General features: G+C 56.7%; 1 protein-coding gene across 2 annotated transcripts; it reads left to right on the top strand.

Annotated features, from left to right (window-relative positions):
* The first annotated feature begins 1,013 nt into the window (after nucleotides 1-1,013).
* Fxyd6 (FXYD domain containing ion transport regulator 6) lies at nucleotides 1,014-19,126 on the top strand. Of its 2 annotated transcripts, none has more exons than XM_070038566.1 (8): nucleotides 1,014-1,177; nucleotides 14,049-14,111; nucleotides 14,760-14,798; nucleotides 14,925-14,999; nucleotides 15,484-15,520; nucleotides 16,158-16,207; nucleotides 16,616-16,664; nucleotides 18,323-19,126. In XM_070038566.1, the coding sequence occupies exons 2-7, from the start codon at nucleotides 14,054-14,056 to the stop codon at nucleotides 16,642-16,644; spliced, it is 288 nt and encodes a 95-aa protein (XP_069894667.1). In that variant the 5' UTR covers nucleotides 1,014-1,177; nucleotides 14,049-14,053; the 3' UTR covers nucleotides 16,645-16,664; nucleotides 18,323-19,126. The 2 variants fall into 2 exon arrangements, with proteins under 2 accessions (XP_069894667.1, XP_069894666.1); XM_070038565.1 differs by having other exon boundaries at nucleotides 1,093-1,177; nucleotides 14,763-14,798.
* Nucleotides 19,127-20,780: the final 1,654 nt, after the last annotated feature.

The following is a 20,780-nucleotide window of genomic DNA, read 5'->3' as shown; positions in this document are numbered from 1 at the left end:
GCCTTGTGGCTTTGAGGCCTGACCACTTGTGAAAATAACTCCATCGTGGAGGGCAGGAGCTAGAAGGGACTTTGGGATGATCTAATCCCTCTCCTCCATTTCCCAAGTACGAAAACAATCCAAGAGTTTGGAGGGCTGGGCTTCTGCTGTGGCCATCTTCCCTGGGTTTAGACAGTCACAGCCTTTTTGGGCGGCGCTTTGTACCCAACCCCAGCCCCATCCAACCCCTGCACACACCTTCCAGCTGCAGCAGTTTCCTGGCTACTAACCTGCTGATCTGCCGTCGGGTTTCTGCTAGTGCCATGCTTCTGGTCCCTTCTTAGAAGTTTTGTTCCCCACAGTTAGAGGCACCGTGTGTGTGTGTGTGTGTGTGTGTATGTGTATGTTGGGGGGAGAAGGGGAGACAGTCCTGGTCAATCCAGGTGAGGAGGCAAACTCCAGATCTTCACACTAAGGTCTCCTCACCCGGAGGAGGCAGAGCTAGGAGGATCTTAAGATTCAGAGTCTGTCATCTTGAAGGGGTGTGTGTGTGTGGGGGGGGGGGTTGCTAGGCTGAGTCACACACCAGCTTCTTGGCAGGGCTGTAGGGTTGTGGGGGTCTTGCCAGAGGGCCTAGACAAACAATGTGAGGCACAGGTGAGGACCATGCCCCGAGAGCCCCACCTGTACTGAGTAGCAGATGGCAACTGCGACCAAAGCGGGCTCCCGCGCCCAGGACGCGGCCCTTGGCGGTGGGCGGCGGCAGGGTGCGGGTGGAGGTCGCGGGGAGGCCCGATCACCAACACCGTGCTGATCTGGCTCCCTTCCGCCCTCCCTGGAGGCGAAGCCCGGCCTGGGCCCCGGCCCGCGCCCGGCCCGCAGCCGCCACCACCGCCGCGGCGCGCGCGTCTCCTGTTGCTTCTGCGCCGCACGAAGCTCGGCGCGCACGGGGGAGGGGTCTGCGCGGGGGACGCTTCCCAGAAGCCACCGGACCTCGAGCCCCCCAAGAACCCAGCCCCGGAGCACCCCCCTCCGCCCCACCCGGGTGAGCCTCGGGCCCGCCCCCCCCTCGAGCTGCTGGAGGCGGGAAAGCGCCCAGGCCGCGCCCACCGCCCTGCGCCCTGCCCCCAGCCGCCACTCCCGCGCCTCCGACTCCGCTGTCCTCCCGGGATCGGCTTGCGGGGGACCCTCCGCGCAGGTGAGTGCTGGGGACGTGGGCAAAGGGGGCTCCTTCCTCCCGTGGGAGGGGGCTCGGGTGGGGTCCGATCCCCCCCCCCCGCCCCACACCCCGGGCTGGGAGCGCCAGGTCTTGTTTGCGCCCGCGGTGCGCGCGCGCGGACCTGGGGCAGCGGCGTCCCCAGCCCCCCGCTCAGGGAGGCCACGATCGGTTTGGGCGGGGGGCTGTGAATAAGGGGGTGGGGGTCAGAAGGGGAAGGGTCTCCGGGAAAGGGAGGCCGGCGGGCGATGGCAGCGGGGGAGAGGGGAGATGTTGGGGTGATGATGGTGGCTGGGAAAGGCTCTCGGGGCTGCCCTGAGCTTGCGGCCGGGGTTCTCAGGAGAAGGGGAGGGGCCGCCCTCCTCCCCCCGTGTTGATTGAGGAGTTTCCCTTTGTTACCTGGAAACGTGGACCTTCGAGGAGCAGGGTGCCGAGGAGCGGGGAGCGTGGCCCAGTGCCAGCGTGGACACATCAACAGAACAAAATGGAACTTGCTGGCGTGGGGTTTAGTCAGTCCGGGGTGTGGGCAAAGAAGGGGGCCGTAAAGCTTCGGGGCTCCCGAGTGAGCGTGCATCACCCCTTTTTTCCTCCCTGTCTGCAATCCTGTTTGCTCCCCAGGAGCTCTGGGGGTGGGTCCCCCATGCCCACCTTTCCCCAGCTGGGTGGCCCTGTGGTGCCTCCCCCTTTGTGTGTCCCCTAGCTTTGGAAGAGCAGCCTGCGCCCTGCAGCTTTCCTCTGCTCTTACAAGTGGTAGAGCAAGCTGGCTGGAAAAGCGGGGAGCCATGGCCAACCTCAGACCCCCAGGGCCTGTGGCTTTTTGCCAGGGTGGCCTGTCTCTGCTTCCTTTGTCTCCATGGCTTGGCACCCTCGCCCAGCCTGGTTTTCCAGGGTGGTAGCTGGATTGGTGGGTACCCCGGGGCCTCTGGGCAAGGCCCCCCCACCTTGGGGACCTAGCAGCCCTCATATTGTATATGTTGAATGTGTGTGTCTCTGTTTCACAACTTGGCCTTCTGCACGTGACCAGCCTGCTGGTTGCCATGGAAACCCCTCCAATTCCCAGCCTCCCTCCCTTTTCTGCCCTTTCCTCCCCTCCCCTGGTGTCTCCCCTCCCCCAATATGGTTGCCTGGATACTGGTCACCCTTGGCTTCTGAAAGAGGAGACCCTGGAAATCTGGCCCCCACTTCAAACAGGTGACCCTTCCCCCTCTATTCTCCTGACACACTGTCACAAGCATCACCAACACATGATACACAGAGCACAACACACCCACCCTCAACACACCCTCACACCTCCCATTAACACACGCACCATACCACATCTGCACCCCCCCAATACACCATATCACACCACCTAATCTACTTCACTTATACCTCCCCTCATTCTGTGTATGCGTGTGCGTTTACACTCATCCCAACAGGAACACATACTATTGCATACACACACACACCAGCAGAAGGTGAAAGAAAGAGGAAAGGACACCCAGATTCCTTTACAGGAGCCAGAATTGAGTCTGGGCACGGACATCTCCTCATGCCAAATTATCCTTTCCTTTCCTGAGGCTCCAGGCTCTTCCTGTTACTGTGCCCCAGAGCTAAGGAGCACTGGGAGGAGGGGAGCCTCAAAAGGGGAAGTTAGGGTGCCTGGCTCTGGTCAGAGGCTCAGGCTGCTGCTCCTCCTTACCAAGTCACATTTTCCTGCTTCCGGCTTGGCTTCTGCCGCCAGATCTGTGCATTTGGAATGCAGAAGCAGTTTTGCCAAGGAACCCGGGATGGTCAGGGCTCTTCTGAGACTTGGGGCCCCTCTGGTCCTTCAGTGGCAGGTGCCAGAAAGAAGAATTTCCTTCCTAGTTTCCATTAGCTATTTGGCTGGTGGGGAGCGCGTTTCATGTAGTCACTCGGTGAATTGTTGGAAGCATCCACCACGTGCCAGGCATTGGGGAGCGCAGCAGAGAGGAGGGAGACACAGCTCCTGACCTCAGGATCAGATGTCTCAGAGCCAGGAGTCTTGGAGGAGAAATCTTGTCAGGATGTAGGTGGGGAAACTGAGGCTTGGGGGCCTTCATCCCACTGGTGGCTCAGCTGGGCTGGCCCTGATGGAGCCTTTAGTTACAGGCAGATCTTTGGGTCCTTCACTTTCTGGTCTGTATCTCTTGGCCTTCTTTTCACCTTTTGGAGAGTGGGGTGCTCCTTCCTAGGGACGGATGAGTGCCCCCTTCAGACATTAGAAGCTTGTACCACTGTGGCAGTCCTTTAAAGTGAGGTTGGAGGGTGTGGCAAGGAGAGGGGGAGAAGGAGCGGTTCACTGGACCTGGGAACCTCAGCCCACCTTCCTCCCCCACATTCGTCTGAGCACACTCTTGAGTTACTCTCCCTCGGTTGGACTCTGCTGGTCTGAGTCCAGGGCACCTGATAGCCTCTGGCTTACAGATCAGCCTCGTCAAGAGTGCCCTGAGGGAGCAAACTGTTAGCCTAGGCAGTACCCAAGAGGCATAGAGGAGCCAAATTCCCACCCAGCTCCCTGCTGAGCCTCCTGTTTCCCAAGGGCAAATACATTTATCCCTCTAGTGTCGTTTCAGACCGAAATTGGCCCTTGGGTAAAACCTACAAAAGGCCTTGGAAAGTGTACAAGTAACTCTAATCCTCCAAGAACTTAGAGCTCCATCTCTGGTCTGTTCCCTAGGGGTCTCAGTCATGATGTCCCAGCACCATCTTCCTCTAAATGCGTGTGGACTGTGTAATCTTGAAAGAGATTCCTTTTCTCTCCAGGTCCCAAGTTGTACCCATTGCTTCCCAATTCTGGGCAGGGCTGAGCTGCGGCCACTGGAACGTGTTCCCCTTCCACCCTGGGGCAGGCCGTGTCTGAGACAGGCGGAGAGGTTTTGCTTCTCTGGGGCAGAGGGAGATAGCCCCTCCTGGACAGGGCTCCATCGAGTCTGCTCTGCCTGGGCGCACAAAAGGGCTGGCTGGCCTCTTTGAAGGATGTGCTCTGGAGGGGCCCAGGCCCAGGCCCAGGCATTTAGTGGGTCTGTGAAGCTCTTGGGGCCCCAAAGGCCTTGGCTGGCAGAGTCTTTGCAACACAAGCTGCCAGGCGGTGACACACCACACTGGCCTGGCCCTGGCCCTAATGAGAAGCAGGGCGTTCCTGCCGTGGGGGCTCGGACCTGGGAAACATGAATCCACAAAGGGAAACGCTTGTCTCAAAAATACGTGGGGGAGCTGGAGCCCAGGATGGGGGATAGGGGTGGGGTCCCCTGGATAGCAGGCTGGGCCTTACTCCAGCTCACATACCTGATTTGGGTGGAGAGAGCGAGGGAGGAGATGTGAGGGAATGACCATGCCCCCCCCCCCCCGCCATGCCCCAGCTACAGGGCAAGCCAGGCCTGTGTTGAGAGACCAGAGGCAAAGTCTCAAATTGATTCATTCTTCTTGCAATATGGCGGCTCCTGTAGGCTGCTCAAGCCCTCCCTCCCCCTCTCCCCAACCTTCACTAGAGCCCTTGGTGTGGCCTGCCTCTTCATCTCCTTTCTCCAGGAAGTCACTGTACCCCCATCTTCCCTCACAGGAGAGACCCGTCCCCGCATTCACGCCCGTGTGCACCCAAGGGCTCCCTTCCTCTCACACATACATAATCTTCCACACCAGACGTGCGGCTGGCACATTCCCACACACCTCCCCTCCTCACCTAGCTGCTGTCTCTCACCCGCCCTGGTCCCTTCCCTCCCCTCCATCCTCGCAGCCTGGTCCCTGTGCTGGATGGTCTGGAGGCTCAGGTCTGGTCATCTCCAAGTGCCTGGCTTTTCATCGCCGGTGAATGACAGGCGCCTGGACCTGCACTCCAGGCTCTCTGGAATCTGGCTGCAGCTACCTGTTTGGGCACCTTCTCTGGGTGCTCAGCCACAGCCCCCCGTTTTCCTGTCCATTCTCCTGCCTGTGGAGCAGAGAATGGTGGCCTAGGGAGCCACACACACTTGACTGTGGAACTGGATTCTGCAGCTTTCTAGCGTTGAACTTTTCTAGGCCTCCACTGATTGCCCCATCTGTCAAAAGAACGTGAAGTTTGCGCGGGGAAAGGTGGCAGCGTGGTGCTGAGCACATAGTAAACGCCAGCCACTGCCAGGATGCTAACTTGTCTGACTATCGATGACATCACGGTTACATCACCATTCAGGGCTCCTCCCACAAGCTCCATCTGTCAAGTCTGATTCACCACAGACACACCAGCTTTCCTCCTCCCCATCCCCCCAAAGGCCCTGCTTCCGCACAGACATGCTCCCACCCCACTTGTTTCTTTCAAGACAAGGTCTGGTCTCCCCACAGACTCCCTGAACCCCTGAAGAGCCCTCCTTGTTGCTGGTGGGTGTGGCACCCCTGCCCTCGCTCTCACTTCCCCCATGGAATGCTCAGAATTCCTGCATCTGGGAAAGGTTTGAGGCCTTAAGTCAATAGCGGCAGGCTGATTCATCTTCCCATTGGGGATTTGACTCAGACGGCAGAAATGAGGAGGTGAGGGGCTGAGGTGATTTTTTTTTGGGGGGGGTGCCTACGTGCTTCAGAATGCCTAAACTTTGCCAAACAATCCAGGTAGATTGAATTGTAACCTAAAGATATCAGTGCGGAAGCATTCATTCATTCATCTATCGGTGTTCATTGGTGTTCATTGACTAGCTGCCTTGCTCAGGTGCTGAACATCTGGAGATTCCTAGAGTGGGTTTTTACCCCTAAGGAGGCTAGCTTGCCTGGGAGACATACATGTGCGCGTGTGCATACACACACACACACACACACACACACACACACACACGCATGCATGATGGTATAGCCCCTTGACATTGTGGGAAAAAGAGGCTGAGCGTGGGGAGGGAAGGGAAGGGTCACTGTGTTTGAATATGCCAGATGCAGACACACAGGCTCAGACCATAGCTCTCCTCCTCCCACCCCGAGGTAAGGCAAATATCCTGCTCTGCAGGCCCACCCCTGGGGGAAGATGGGTGTATGCAAAGTCTCAGTGGACTGAAGCCTTCCAGCCAGACCTGAGCCTCTAAGGAACCAAGGAAATGGGACGGTCAGCAGAGAGGGTGTGGGGCTGGCTACAGCCTGGCCCTGGTCTGCCTCTGGGCGGCGTGGTGTGGGCTTGGCCTTTAGGCCCCTGCTCCTCTGGCTTCTGTTGAATGGCGCTTTGTCAGCCGGTGTGGGAGGGGGATATGACCTGTCCCTGCCTGGCTGAGTCACACCACCCAGCCTACCGCAGTTCTGTGCCCTTCTCCCTCCCATCCGGGCCCTGGAGTGGGACTGAGGTCCCCTGGGGTCAGCAGGTGCCCGGGACCCTGCGCTGATGAAGGCTGGGCCGGGCGGGCAGCCGTGCTCTTGGGAGAAGCCCAATGTGGGGTCCTGGGCTGACACTTCCAAGACTGTTGCTTTGGCAGTGACAATGTGACAGGGACCCTGCATCTGCCAGTGGGCCAGCTTGGGGTGGGGGTTGGGGGGGCTTCTAGGGAGACTTCTAGAACTCCAGGACTAGGATTGGGAGTTTGTCAGTTGTTTTTCTTCCTGAGGAAGAAGCTTCATTTCCCTTCTAGGTCAGTTCTTTCCTCCTTTTTTTATTTTATTTTATTTTTTTTCTGCCTGTGGCCAAGTTTGGCTTTGACAGAACCAAGTGCTAAAGATAAAGGTTAAAACAACAAGGCCGCCTATGATAGGGAGCTTGGCTTCTCCCCCTCCCCCCCCCTACAGTGGCAAGATTGGGGCTCAGCTCCCTAGAAACAGCCAGGAGCCTTGTGGACCCACAGCCGCAGGCCCCCCGAGGTGGGGGCGCCTCTTCATAAATGGGGGAAGTTGGGCAGAATCTCAAACATTGGGCTATTGAGGGGGACCCTGTTAGGACTGGAAACTCAGGGGCGTCTGGAGAGGCAGTGGCAGCGTCTGGGGAGGGGGTGTCATTCTCAGCTGCCTTCCAGGCAAGGCTGGGAATTCAGGATGGGATGTCCACAGCCAGCTGGATCTTCGGGCCATCCTCACCCTCTGCTCCACCCCGCCCCCCCTGCCCCGCCCGCCCCGTCCGCCCCGCCCCCCCCAGGCTTTGAATCCTGTGTCCTCACCAGGATTCCAGGCTAGTCTATTAAACAGAAGAATTGATATTTAATTGTTTATTTGATTGAGGGAACAGGTTGCATTTCCCTCTGGAGGCCACAGGTCCATCCGTGGCCTCTGGTCCAAACCCAAAGCATGTGCTTTAAAAGGCAGCTTTAAAAGGCTGGCTCTTGGCTTTGTGGCGAGGATCTAGAGACACTCAGGCTGTTATTGAAGCTGCAGACATGTGGGCTGGGCCCTGTGCCAGGAGGTGAGCCCATTGCAAGAGTGGCTGGGCAGGAGGGAGGGAGGGAGGGAGGGAGGGAGGGCTGCTTTTGTTGTTTTCATTGATTTAAAGTTTTTTATGTTGCTTTTCTTTTCCTATTTTTGATTGTGGGGCTTGAACTCTGGGCCTGGGCACTGTCCCTCAGCTAGCTCTTCAGCTCAAGGCGAGCGCTCTACCACTTGAACCACAGGGCCACTTGCAGTTTTCTGAGTGGTTTATTGGAGATAAGAGTCTCATGGACTTTCCTGCCCGGGCTGACTTTGAACTGCAAACCTCAGATCTCAGCCTCCTGAGTAGCTAGGATGACAGGTGTGAGCCACCAGCACCCACTTGTATTGTTTTTCTAAGAACACACTTCCTTTATTCTTTGGTGCCAGTACTAGAGCTTGAACTCAGAACCTAAGTCCTCCCACTTGAATCATACCTCCACAACTAGCTTTTTCCTGGTTAGTTGGAGATGAGTCTCTCAGATTTAGGCTGGCTTTGAACCTCCATTCCTCAGATCTCATCTTTCTGAGTAGCTAGCATTACAGGCGTGAGCAACTAGCATCTGGCTTCATTTTTTGTTTTTCTTTTAAAGTTCTCTACAGTGTGGCCACAGTTGAGAATTTGAGTAAACAGGGAAGGGAAGGGAAGGGCGTGCTAAGTACCAAGAACAAAATGTACAAAGGCAGGAAGATAGACACACACAGGGCAGAAGATGGAAAGTGGATGACCTGCTCTGAAAACAAGGGGAGAAAATTCAAGAAGGGTTGAAAAAGATATGTCACAAAAGAAAGGCTTGACTTCAAGCTCACCAAAGTACCCATCCATGAGAGCTGTGAGTTTGGAAGGACATAAACCCGGTACCCTCAGGGGATGGCATAGGGGACGGGCTATGCCGTCATCAGAGTCCAGGATGGAGCAGCGTAAGGCACTTCAAGTTGTCTGCTGTTACTACACAGCTGTTACTACATAAGAGACTGCTATGCAGCCCAGGGGGTGATGGAACCCAAGGACCAAGGCTAGTGGGAGGTGGCCTTCCGTGTGTCCTGGGAGCCGGAGGGGAACCCTGGGAACATGCAGGGTACCAGCCCCACCAGGCAGAGACCCCGACACCCCCCCCCATTGTAGCCACTTCCGGGGATGAAGAAAGAGGTCATCAAGGTTATTGGAAGGACAAAGATATCATTCCTTCCAGACTCATACCTTGTTCCCAGATACCTCTCTCCTCCACAAAATCCGCCATCTAAATGCGGACACCTCTGAGCCTTGTGGAAAGCCATCTGATGAAACAACTCGGCATCACAGAAATGACAGGACCACAGCATTTCTCGGTCACAGGCAGCATGTGTGGACATTTGAACGACTCTCTGTGGGACAGTGTTGGTGCCCTAGGCCCCTTGTGAGCCGGGCTGCACAGCTAGGAACCCCTATAGTGGGTCAGGGACACCACGCAGATCCTGACATAAGTACACTACACCCGAAGCCCAGCACCTGCAGAGAGATGAGCAGAGGCTGAGATGCAGCAGGCATCCGGGCAGCCCACAGGAGCTGATGGGTCCACTGGCCTCTTCCTCCTCCCTGAGAGAGGCCACGGACACCCATCCTGACCTCAGCGCCACACACACAGGAGCAGGCATGCCAGAGTTTGAAGAATTCTAGTTTGGGTTCATCCTGGCCTGGCTAAGACAACTCTAGGCCAAACCCTGCTTGGTGATCAGTTAGGCGCACCTTTGCTGTTTTTAGTCATACCCATACTCCTCTCCCCAGTAGTATGAGTGTGTTGGTACTGGGCTTGAATTTGCTTTTTTTACTCAAGGCTATTGCTCTACCACGTGAGCCACATCTCCACTTTAGGGTTTTTTTGGTGGTTAAAGAGCCTCATGGACTTTCCTGCCCAGGCTGCCTTTGAAACTTGATCCTAATATCTCAGCCTCCTGAGTAACTAGGATTACCGGTGTGAGTCTCTGGAGCAAGTGGCTGAACCTTCCTGGGCTTCATTTGCCCATCTGTGTGATGGGAACGATCTGGTGGATCACAACTTGGAACAATTGTAAGGGGTGTATGAGGTCGTGTATGTAAATCGTTTCCAGCAGCACTGGGCGTGGCTAGAGTCATGCCACATAATGGTTATGCATTGCTGGTGCTTTCCATTCCAAAGAACCTTGGCATGTTTTCTTCCCTGACCTTTGTAACCACCGTGGGCAGTGGATGGGGAATGGACTGGCAGATTCTGCACGGCCCACGCAGGTTCCTACCCCTGCCCAATCATCTGCATGAGCCTACAGTCTCCTTCTTTTAAAAAAAAAAAATCACACTCCTGCTGGGTGCCAGTGGCTCATACCTGTCATCCCAGCCACTCAGGAGGCTGAGATCTGAGGATCATGGTTTGAAGCCACCAGAAAACTGGAAAGTGGTGCTGTGGCTCAAAGTGGTAGAACACTAGCCTTTGAACAGAAGAGCTCAGGGACAGCACCCAGGCCCGGAGCTGAAGCCTCTTGAATGCGCCTGCATAAATGGCTCTCTGTGGGAGGGCATGGAAGGCCGCACTCAGGGTGAGCCAGCAGGCCTCATGCCTTCTGCGGTCTCCCTTGCTCTTGGAGGTATGTGTGCAGCTTGGGTGGTAGAGGCTTGGCCTTTCCTGCGTCTTTGCAGGGCTCGTCTCTGCTCCGCAGCTTCAGCCTGCTGGCCTGGGTGGGAGCAAGAGGCAGGGTGGCAGGCTCCCTGGAGGAAGTGGGTCCTCAAAAGCCACCTGCAGGTCCTTTGTCCCCAGGGGTTGGGAGTCCTTCCCTGTGAGCTAGGGGCTGGCTCCCCACCCGCCAGATTACTCTCCAGCCACCCACAGGGAGGCAGTCTACAGGTAGAAGTGGGCGGAAGTCTAGAATCTAGCACTCACTGGCTTTCTCTGCCCCAGTTGCTTTTTTTGCGGGGCATGGGGCTTGAACTCTGGGCCTGGGTGCTGTCCCTCAGCTCTTCATCTCAAGGCTAGTGCTCTACTACTTGAGCCACAGCACCACTTCCAGTTTTCTGATAGTTTATTGGAGATAAGAGTCTCACGGACTTTCCTGCCCGGGCTGGCTTTGAACCACGATCTTCAGATCTCAACCTCCTGAGTAGCTAGGATGACAGGCGTGAGCCACTGGCACCTGGCTGGGCACCTGTCTTTCACAAGGAGGTTGTTATTTGCACAGTAGAATGGGTTTCCTGATGCTCCTCACTACTGCATGGACTCAGAAAGAATCTAGAACGTGGCTGTACCATCCCTTGGCTTCTCTTTCGGAGCAGTTTTTCACCCAGCAATTAAATGAAATTATGTGACTCAGGGTTGGAGAGATAATCACCGGAATAGCGCTTCTGATTGTATGTTCCACGCAGGCCCAGCAGGGCCTGGGCGACCAGCGAGGGCTCAAAGAGCGGGAGAACAGGAGAGGAAAATGGACATGGAAATCCCACTGCTGGCCCCGGGTGGCTGTTTACCTGCGCTGAGGCTGACGGGAGTGTGGAAATCAGTGCTTCCTCCTAATGTACCGGTAGAGTGAGCAGATAAAAATGGAACCACTTTCTAAACATAGGATGGGCCGGCCACTGGTGGCTCTCGCCTGTCATCCTACCTACTTAGGAGTCTGAGATCTGAGGATTACAGATTGAAGCCAGCCCAAGCAGGAAAGTCTCTGAGGCTCTTAATCTTTAATCAACCACCAAAAAGCTGGAAGTGGGGCTCTGGCTCAAGTGGTAGAGAATTAGCTTAAGGATAGCGCCTAGCCCCTGAGTTCAAACCCCAGGACTAGCCCTAAAATAAAACATAGGATGGTCCAAACCATCCAAGGAAGTGGGGAACTGGGGAACACAGGCTCAGGAGCCCCACTCCCACGGTGATTACTTCTCAGAGGCCCTGTCCCTGTCAGACTGGTCCCAGGGAGTGTAGGTAATGGCCCAGGGCCTCAATGCAGGTTTTTCTTTTTATACTGGTACTGGGGCTTGAACTTAGGGCTTGATGTGCTCCCTTAGCTTTTTTGCTCAAGACTGGTACTCTTACTACCATGCCATCATGTTCAGCTTTTTGGTGGTTAACTGGAGATAAGAGTCTCACAGACTTTCCTGTCTGCTCTGCCTTTGAACCACAGTCCTCAGCTCTCGGCCTCCAGGGGTAGCGAGGATTACAAGTGTGAGCCCTGGGCATTCATCTCAGTATAGTTCTCACAGTAACATGGAGTCTTGTGGAATATTCGGGAGCCTGAACCCCCCTCTCCCAGTCCCACCCGGCTAGGCCCATCTGGTCCTTTATTCCGGCATTCTTGCATCTTCTCCTCTCTGTAGTCCATAAACAGGGACTGGAAGATAATGTTTATCACCTCCCCTCTCACCCTGCCAGTCCCAGGCCAGCCTGCTTCCCCCTGGGAGGAGGAAGAGAGGAATGTAGGGAGGGTGGGGGAGTATGGAGGGCCATGGCAAGGATAGTTCCCTCATGAAGCAGTGAGACAAAGACATCTGTGTCCCTGCAGAGGCTCTGTGTCTGTTCTTGGCCACTGGACACCGGGACAGTGCCAGCTGTGCCACCATTGGGATTTTCATAGCATGTTTGAGGGGCCACGGGGCACCGGGGGAGACCTGGGGTGAGGAATAGGCTGGTGTTGTCCAGGGTCCAGGAGCGGCTCGAAGATGGGGAGCAGGCCACGTTTTAAAACTCTCTGGCAGCATTTCTTTCAGTACGCTGTAACTTGATCAGAAATGTTTTCTTTAGAGCACAAAGACAGGTCTGAACTCTTTCGCTTGGCATTCAGCGTCCTCCACAATCAGAACAAAAAACAATACAGAAGCCCCAGACTAAAGGCCCATGCCACCAAGCCAGCCCCGGATCCTGCCATGCAAACCGAGCCGAAGCAGGGCTGTTCCTGCTGGAATGTCCAGTGGATATCAGTCTGTTCTGATGCCAGGAAGCCTTGAGCCCAGCAAGGCTGGGATGCCAACCTCTCGATGCGGTTGTGCTGCTCCCCCTGGTGGCCAAGAGGTGAAGGGCAATGAGACCGCCAGCTCTGGGAGTCAGACCTCCACCCAAGTGTCCAGCCGTTCAATCTCACCTGCATGGAAGCCAGAAAATGGCCTCGAGCACTTCTGCTCCGGGCTTCTTTCCCTCCTCCTCTGGCTCTGTGCCACTTGGGAGTATGGAGTGTGTCCGCAGGACTCTGTCTCTGGGTGGGATGGCTGCCTTTGCCCAGATGGTCCATCTCCCAGCAGGACCTGGGACCGTACGCTGACTCTTAGAAGGCTGTCTTAGAAGCCCTGACTCTTAGAAGCCCTGTTGCTATTTGGGAAGATGATAAGTGAAAGTCTCTGGGGAGGGCTGAGGCTATTTTTTTGCTGGTTGTGGGGCCTGAACTGTGGGCCTGGGTGCTGTCCCTCAGCTCTTCAGCTCAAGGCTAGCACTCTACTACTTGAGCCACAGCACCACTTGCAGCTTTTTCTGCTTCTGTGGTGCTGAGGACTCAAACCCAGTGCATGCAAGGCAAGCACTCTACCACGGAGCCACCTTCCCAGCCCAAGGGCTGACTTTTGCACTTATTTCTTTTCTCTTCCTTTCTTTTTTCCTCCCTCCCTCCCTCCCTTCCTCCTTTCCTTCCTTCCTTCTTTTTGTCTGAGACAGAAAGGACTTGAACTTGTTATCAGATGCTTTTGCTCATTGGCTAGTGCTTTGCCACCTGAGCCATGCCACCAATCCCCTAACTTTTACATTCCAAAGATGAAGCATGTCAGTTTACCAGGGCCCAGCTAGTTTGGCTGGATTATAAGGGTGCTTTTTTTTACTCGTCTCAGTACTGGGTTTTATTTTTTTATTTTTTTGGGGGTCCATTCATGGGGCCTGAACTCTGGGCCTGGGCACTGTCCCTCAGCTCTTCAGCTCAAGTCTAGCGCTCTACCACTTGAGCCACAGCACCACTTCCGGCTTTTTTTTCTTTTTGCTTATGTGGTGCTGAGGAATCGAACCAAGGCAAGTGCTCTACCACTGAGCCACCTTCCCAGCCCCAGTACTGGGTTTTAAACTCAGGGCCTCATACTTGCTAGACAGTTGCTTGACCACTCGAGCCATGCCTCCAGCCTGAGATGTTAGTTGACTGCCCTCTCTGATATGAAACAGGACTTTTGAGGGGGGTGTTGGCTGTGGGAGCCAGTCCAGGAAGTCCCTGCCTTATTGACCTGGAGGTGGCCACAGTACACAGGAAGGCCATCTCCAGGGTCCTTAGGATTTTGTGGCCTTGGCCCTGGGGTTCCCTCTGGGAGTATCAGTTTATGCCCTGTGACATGGGTCAGGTGTCAAGTTTGCTACTTGTTCTGATTAATTGTATTAATTGGAGTAATGCTTGCAGGGCTCTGGCCTCCGACGAAGGTCTACAGCTTTGGTTTCCCCTCAGATCCTCAGCTCCCAGAGTGAAGCTGGGCATTGACGTGCTCCGGATGGTTGGGGTTGGTGTGTGTTGGTGTGGAGCTGCGCAGGGTGTAACGTCTCCCTCCTTCTGTCCCCAGACGCCATGGAGTTGGTGTTGATTGTTCTCTGCGGCCTGCTGGCCCCCACTGTCCTGGCCAGTGGTAAGAGCCGAGCCCCTGCCAAGATGGTGGAAAGGTCTGGCCCTTTGGGGACCCTATAGATCAAGGCTGGGCAGGTGCTCCTTCAGTTAACAGAAAGTTCTAGAAAGTGACAACTGTCTACCAACCCTAATCCAGCCTGCCTACCTCTCCCTACAGGAGTCTAGCTGCATCGACTAAAGACTCCTCAGCACTTGTGGTCTTTTGGACTGAACCTCAGCGTCTAGACCATAATAACCCAGCACTGGTGTTTTGCCAGTCGTGAGGCCTTCTTGGGTCTCAGTTTCCCTCCCTGTCACAAGAGATGCTAAATCCTGGGAGGGGGGTGGGGGGTGATAATGCAAGACCAAGAAGGGGCCACAAATATGGGTGCTCCATGCATGGGGCTGCAGACTTTGCCTGCCCTCAATTCCCAGGCCCTGCCCTCAGTTCCCAGGCCCCGCCCTCAGTTCCCAGGCCCCACCCTCGGTTCCCAGGCCCTGCCCTCAGTTCCCAGGCCCCGCCCTCAGTTCCCAGGCCCCGCTCTTCCACACATCCCCAGTGTCTCACCTTCAGGCAGCTCTTTGTGGGGAACCAAGACCTGGGAGGTGGGGGGGGGAATAATCCCAGCATGCACCTCTGCCTCTCCACAATGTCTCTTTACTTTTGCAGCAGCTGAGAAGGAGAAAGAAAAGGATCCTTTTCATTATGGTGAGTGGCCTCAGCAAGTCGGGGTGCAGGAGGTGGAGAGCAAGGTGCAGCGCTATCCCGAGAGGGATGTCCACGACCCCCCTGGCCCTGCCCTGCCTTCATGTCTGGCCCCGTTTCCTTTGGCAGACTACCAGACCCTGAGGATCGGCGGACTGGTGTTTGCTGTGATCCTGTTCTCCGTTGGGATTCTCCTGATCCTTAGTGAGTGGGTTTGTTCCTTGCTCTCTGTGGCGGCTGAGCGGGTGGGGTAGAGGAAGCCTGGCCTCTGTCCTCCATCTTTCCTCCAGGACCTTGTGCAGGGTGGGGTAGAAAGTAAGTGCTCAGTAAACAGTGACGCGCGCTCAAAGGAAATGTGGGTGAACGAGTGGACAGGAGGGGGACGGGCAGCGTGGCTCCCCCAGGGCCATGAGAAGGGGACAGGCCCTGTCCCCAGCGGGCGAGGAGGGGGTGTGTCCCCACACTAGCCGAGTCTGCACAGGGCACCAGGCCCTGTGGAGCTGGGCCATCCTAGCTGTTGAATTCTGGGTAGACAAACCCTCCTCTACCTATGGATGCTGCAGACAGGGGAGTGCTTTTCGGTGTGACATAGTCCTTCACCCTGCATGGACGCTGGGGCCAGGCCAGGAGCGGGACCTTGAACTCACACCGGGACCAGAACCTTCCATGGTTTCTTTTCCTTTTCCAGGTCGCAGGTGCAAATGCAGTTTCAATCAGAAGCCCCGGTAAGGAAGACAGGGCTGTGACACTAAGAGGGTCAGGGAAGGGCCTGGAACCCAGGAGCATTCTCTCGGAGACTTGTCCCAGAGAGACAAAGAAAGGAAGGAAGGGGGGGGTGGGGGAGAGGGAGGGAAAGAGAGCATTGAGTGTTAGGCGAGGGTTGAGTGTGAACTTGAGGATTGCTCTCAACTTCAGGGTGAAGGAGGGGGCCAGCCTCTCTGTTGATTGGAGGGGGGAGGGGGATGGGCAAGAAGGTTCTGGAACCTTGTTTGGAGGCTGGGCTGGGAGAGGGGAAACAGATGGCCTCATGGCCTTTCCAGCCCCTGTCCCAGCCTCTTGCTTCATCACTGGGCTCTTGGAGCAAAGTAGATGCTTTGTATCCCCCTACTGGACATCATGTCCCACCCTCCTGTCCCTCACGGTGGCCTGGGCTGGCTCTGGACCTCGGGTTCTCTTGGGAGCCAACCAGGAAAGGGGGGCTGCGAGTTCCCTCTGACTCCCCTGTGGCCCCGACTTGTCCTTTGACCCTGCATGCCGTGGTCAGAGGGTTGGGTGCCGGGCAGCCGTGCCCCAGCAAGCAGTGCGGCCTGCCTGGGTTTGCCCTGGAGCCGCCCTGACCCCGCCGCGTCTGCTCCCTGGCAGGGTACCGGGGGACGAGGAGGCCCAGGTGGAGAATCTCATCACCACTAACGGTACTTGTCTGCTGGGATGGGACGGGGCATGGGGGGGGCATGGCTGTTGTGTGCCGCCCCAGTGGGGGGGGAGGGCCCCCCCAGAGCTGCGCGGGTGCCACCACTCATGTGCTCCAAGCAGGCTAGTGACAGTCGCAGACCCCATCTCGCATCACTGAGCCCTGCCAGGTTGGCACCCACATGAGACAAGTTCGTGGGATCCTGGGGTAGCAGGGTGAGGCTCTGTGCCACATCTGTGCCATTTGAACTCGCAGACGGGCATGGCTGCTTCTTGGGGTGCCCGGGGGTGAGGGCTCCCGTGGAACACCCCCATGTCTTCGTTGTTTTTGCTGTTTAACAAAGCAGGTGATGATACAGTACATCCGGGTCAGTGTCACCCCTTTCAACACCATCTGCCTTTCTTTCCAGCCGCTGAGCCCCAGAAGGCGGAGAACTGAGTGCAGCCTCCGGCGGGAAGGTGAGCCGCTCCGGCCTGACCCTCCTCGGGCCTCATCTCTGTCCTCACCCAGCCCGGGGTGGCAGGTGGATTTTCCATGGGGCTTCGGCTCTGAGATGCTCTGAGGAGCCTCCCTTCAGGGTCTCCCCGAAAGAACCGTCCAGTCCTGAGACCCCCGTCTTGCACCTGGGCACAAGCATTAGGAGCCAGGGCTCTGCTCAGCCCTGAGCTCAAGGAGCTCCCCGACAACTGGGAGAGAGGTGGCCAGACACCCCAAATGCACAAGGGCATGAGGGCAATGACCCTGAGTGACTGATCACAAAGAACTTTATGGTTTCTTTGAAAGAACATTTTATTACAGAACTTTAGGGGTCTACTCGAAAGTAGATAGTACGTGACCCGGCCCCCCCCCCCATGGTGGTGTTATCAGTCCTCAGCATCTGTGGGCACTGCGTGTGCATGTGTGTGCATATGTGTATGCATGTGCATGTGTGCACATGTATGTGTCCTTTGCACCTCTCACTGTAGGGGGCGCTAGAGTGCACGGTGACTAGTACCTGCTTTCCAGTCTTTAGGTGCTATGTTTAACTTGATCTTAAATTGTAATGAAGAGAGATTTCTCTCTCACAGAGGCTTTGGAGATCCTGGCAGTGTGTGTGTCTGTGGCACTGACTTCCTTGTTAAGAGCTTGTGCACACTCATGACAGCCCAGCAGACGGGAGCTCGGGAACTGAGCACTAGTGGCTCATGTCTGTAATCCTAGCTACTCTGGAGGCTCAGATCTGAGGATCAAAGTTCAAAGCCAGCCCTGGAAAGAAAGTCTGAGAGACTCTTATCTTCAATAAACTGCTCAGAAAAAGCTGGAAGTGGCATTGTGGCTCAAGTGGTAGAGCGCTAGCCTTGAGCACAGAGAGGCTCAGGGACAGAGCTCAGGCTCTGAGTTCGAGCTCTAGGACTAGGGAGAAAAAAAGCCAAGGGATAGCACCCAGGCCCTGAATTCAAGCTCTGCTAGCAGCACCAAAAATTAAACAACTTCCGAGCCAGGCGCCGGTGGGTTATGCCCGTAATCCTAGCTACTTGGGAGGCTGAGATCTGAGGATCAGGGCTCAAAGCCAGCCTGGGAAGAAGTCTGTAAGACTCTTAATCTCCAATAAACCACTAGAGAACCAGAAGTGGTGTTGTGGCTCAAGCAGTAGAGCGCTCGCCTTGAGCTGAAGAGCTGAGGGACAGCGCCCAGGCCCAGAGTTCAAGACCCACTACCCACCCCCCCACCCCCAAACACACGAAAAACAACCTCTGCCCCCCTCAATCCATGGCCAAGTACAGTCGTGCATGCCTGTCATTCCTAGCCACACAGGGAAGCACCAATAGTAGGATCACAGCCAGGCTGAACAGGGCATAACAGGGAGCCTCTCCCCCAAAAATAACCGAGCGAAGAGTGGACAGAGGTTGGCTCAAGCTGTGGAGGACCTGCCTTGCAAGTGAAGGCCTTGAGTTCAATTCCCAGTAGCATAGAAATAAAAGAACAGGGACAGCTTTGTGAATAACTAATGGAGACGTGCATGGGGCTTTGGGTATTTCAGGGGCAAAGAGGCTGCGCTGTGGGCAGGACGAGGAGCAGGCCAGGATACAGAGGAGGGTCCGAATTGTATTTTAATTGAAATCCTCTCCCTCCCCAGCCTCCAGAACCTGCGGCCAGCCATCTGGAGAAGAGCTGTGTGTCCCCCGTGCCTCTCCCGTCCCCGCCCAGCCTGCTCACCCTGTGCCGTGTCTGTGTTTGTCCCTGTGTCTGCTGTCTGTGGTCTTTGTGGCTACGTGTTTGTGGGTGGTTTTGTATTTGTGGACCGTGCCCCCCCCGCCCCCACGTCCTCCGGGCAGGAGCTACGCCATGCCGCCATCAGCTCCTCCTGTGGATTTAGGGGTGAGGGCAGCCTCCCCACTCCACTGTGACCCAAGTCTGTTCAGAAGGTCTCTTAGCCATTGGAGATTCCATGCAGGTGCTAGTGAGCTCAGCCTTACGGTTAGGCAGGCTGTTAGGTTTGGCTGTGGTCGTTTTTCCTCTTGGGGCTCCCTCTGTACACCCTTCTAATGCCCTGGCTCTTTGGGGAGCACCCAGAGATTTCTATAGTCCAGGGCCTCCCAGCCCCTTTCCTCTCTTCTGAGCAATAACTGTCTGGACTTAGAGGGCGGGGCAGCGGGGAGAGGAGGAGGGTGTGGTCAGCCCCCACCGCCTCTCTCTCTGCATGGCAGGGGCCGCGGTGGGAGCCAGGGAGGTGGCGTGGGTTGTATAGTAGAGCCCCGCAGCGCACCTCGGCAGCCCTGGCCAAGAGAGAAGGTCATGGTTAGAAACTCAAACCAGATCCCACCCCAGCCTTCCTCTGTGTTCCTGTGGAAATGAACCCACCCGGGAGGGACCGCTCTTCTGTCTTGTGACCCACCCTTCTGACACCAGAAAACAAATAAAGCCTCATGGTTCCCAAGTGGCTGCTGGTTTTTGCGTCTCCCATCTCTTACCCTGCCCACCCCCACCCCCAGTAAAGACCTCTACAAGCCAGGGACTTGGTACTGTGCTTCAACCACTGCAATGCAAAGGGTGCTGGCCTTGGTCCTAAAGAGGAAGATCAATGGCCGCTATGGAGGTGTGTGGCAATTTGGGGGTCTCCTCACACAGGTGGCCGTGGTTCCCCGCCCCCCCCAACCCCAGGGCACCAGGCTCAGGCCCCTCCTGCCTGCGTGTCTGGTAGGTTCCAGCTGGCTCAGGTCCGGCCCCCTCCCCTGAGGACCTGGGAAGGGGCTGTGGGCGCCCCCCTGCCCCCCGCATGCTGTGCTCAGAGCTCTTACCCTGTCCTTTCCACACCCCCTCCGGGAAGCCGTCCTGGATTCAGGGCAGTGTGCTCCTTTTCTGTGATCCCAGAGTTGTCACCTCTTGTGTTTCTTGCAGGTTGTACACTAGCACTTGCCAAAGTTGTTCTTGGAAGAGAAACAGAGGCGCAGGGTGAGACATAGCCCAAGTGGCAGGGACAGAAGGGGGCGCAGCCAGGCCAAGGCACACCCCAAGGTCACCGGGTGAAGGGAGGGCTTCCTGGGCCCTGGGGAGCTCTCCAGCTGGGTCTGGTTTGCCCCACCGAGTCCCTGGCCGCTCTGCCCGTTCTGGGCCCCTGGGAGACAAAGCAAGGTCAAGGTCAGCTGTGTGTGCCTGGGCAGGGGGCGGAGCTTCAGGAGGGCCCCACCCCTCACTTGTTAGCATGATTCACGGCCGTCCCTGCCAGGCTCCAGGGGGGCCGAACCGGTCAGCTCAAGCCAACCCCAGCCCTGCGGCTGGCAGCGCAGCAGTGGGCACCTGCCAGGGTGTGGTGGAGAGGGCATCCGATGTCCTGAAGGTTCCGGGTGGGGGACGTCCCCCCCCTCCCACCCCCCCCACCCCCCGTGTCCCCGCACTGAACTCGTGATCACCCAGCCCTGTGACTTCCACAGACCCCAGCCTCGCCATCCTGGCCTTCCTGCCTCACCAAGTCCTTCCTGCTGCTAGCCCGAGGCTAGCCATGATCCCAGGTCCACAGAAGCCCAGGGTCCCCAATGGACTCACCACGGGGGCTTCTAGGGTGGGGGTGAGGCTCTTCCCTGGGGCCCCAATGCAGACATCCTGTCTTCTGCACCCATCTGGGCCCTTCTACCTGGCTGGCCTGGGTTCAAGTTCTGACTTGTCCACAATCATCTGCAGTTTCCACCCTCGGTAAAATAGGGGTCACACAGCCCGCCTGGCTGGGGGGCGGGGGGGGCAGCTTTGGAGCCCTTCAGCGTGTGAGATGGATGGACAGACACCATGCTCCGAGAGGGAAGGGCGGCGCGGTGAGGGTGGGCTGGCTCCCGGAGGTCTTCCTGGAGGCCGTGGTCCAAAGCCCGGACTGAGAAACAGCCAAGCTCCACACACAAGCCAAGAACGTAGCCGTGGCCGGGTGTGGGCCGCGGGGGTGGGGGTGGGGTGGAATGGCCTTGTCCTTGTCGCCAGCTGGTGACCTTGAGTCTCAGAGCACAGTGCCCTTGTGCCCCACAGCTCAGGCCATCTTGAAGCCAACACTTAAGGAATGGACCCCCAGGGGTCCCCCTCCTCCCAGCGGCTCCCTATAAGACCCCAGG

The sequence above is a fragment of the Dipodomys merriami genome, unplaced genomic scaffold (assembly GCF_024711535.1).
Source record: "Dipodomys merriami isolate MVZ:Mamm:240054 unplaced genomic scaffold, mDipMer1.0.p SCAF_29, whole genome shotgun sequence".
Lineage (NCBI taxonomy): Eukaryota > Metazoa > Chordata > Mammalia > Rodentia > Heteromyidae > Dipodomys > Dipodomys merriami.
Note: the sequence above shows the minus strand (reverse complement) of the source record. Positions and strands in the feature narration are given on the sequence as shown.

Bases quoted from the DNA above. Each gene is read 5' to 3' on its own strand.
- Fxyd6 (XM_070038566.1), top strand. From the start codon at position 14,054: ATGGAGTTGGTGTTGATTGTTCTCTGCGGCCTGCTGGCCCCCACTGTC. The intron at 14,799-14,924 runs GTGAGTGGCCTC...TTCCTTTGGCAG, and splicing joins AAAGGATCCTTTTCATTATG to ACTACCAGACCCTGAGGATC. The intron at 15,521-16,157 runs GTAAGGAAGACA...GCTCCCTGGCAG, and splicing joins AGTTTCAATCAGAAGCCCCG to GGTACCGGGGGACGAGGAGG.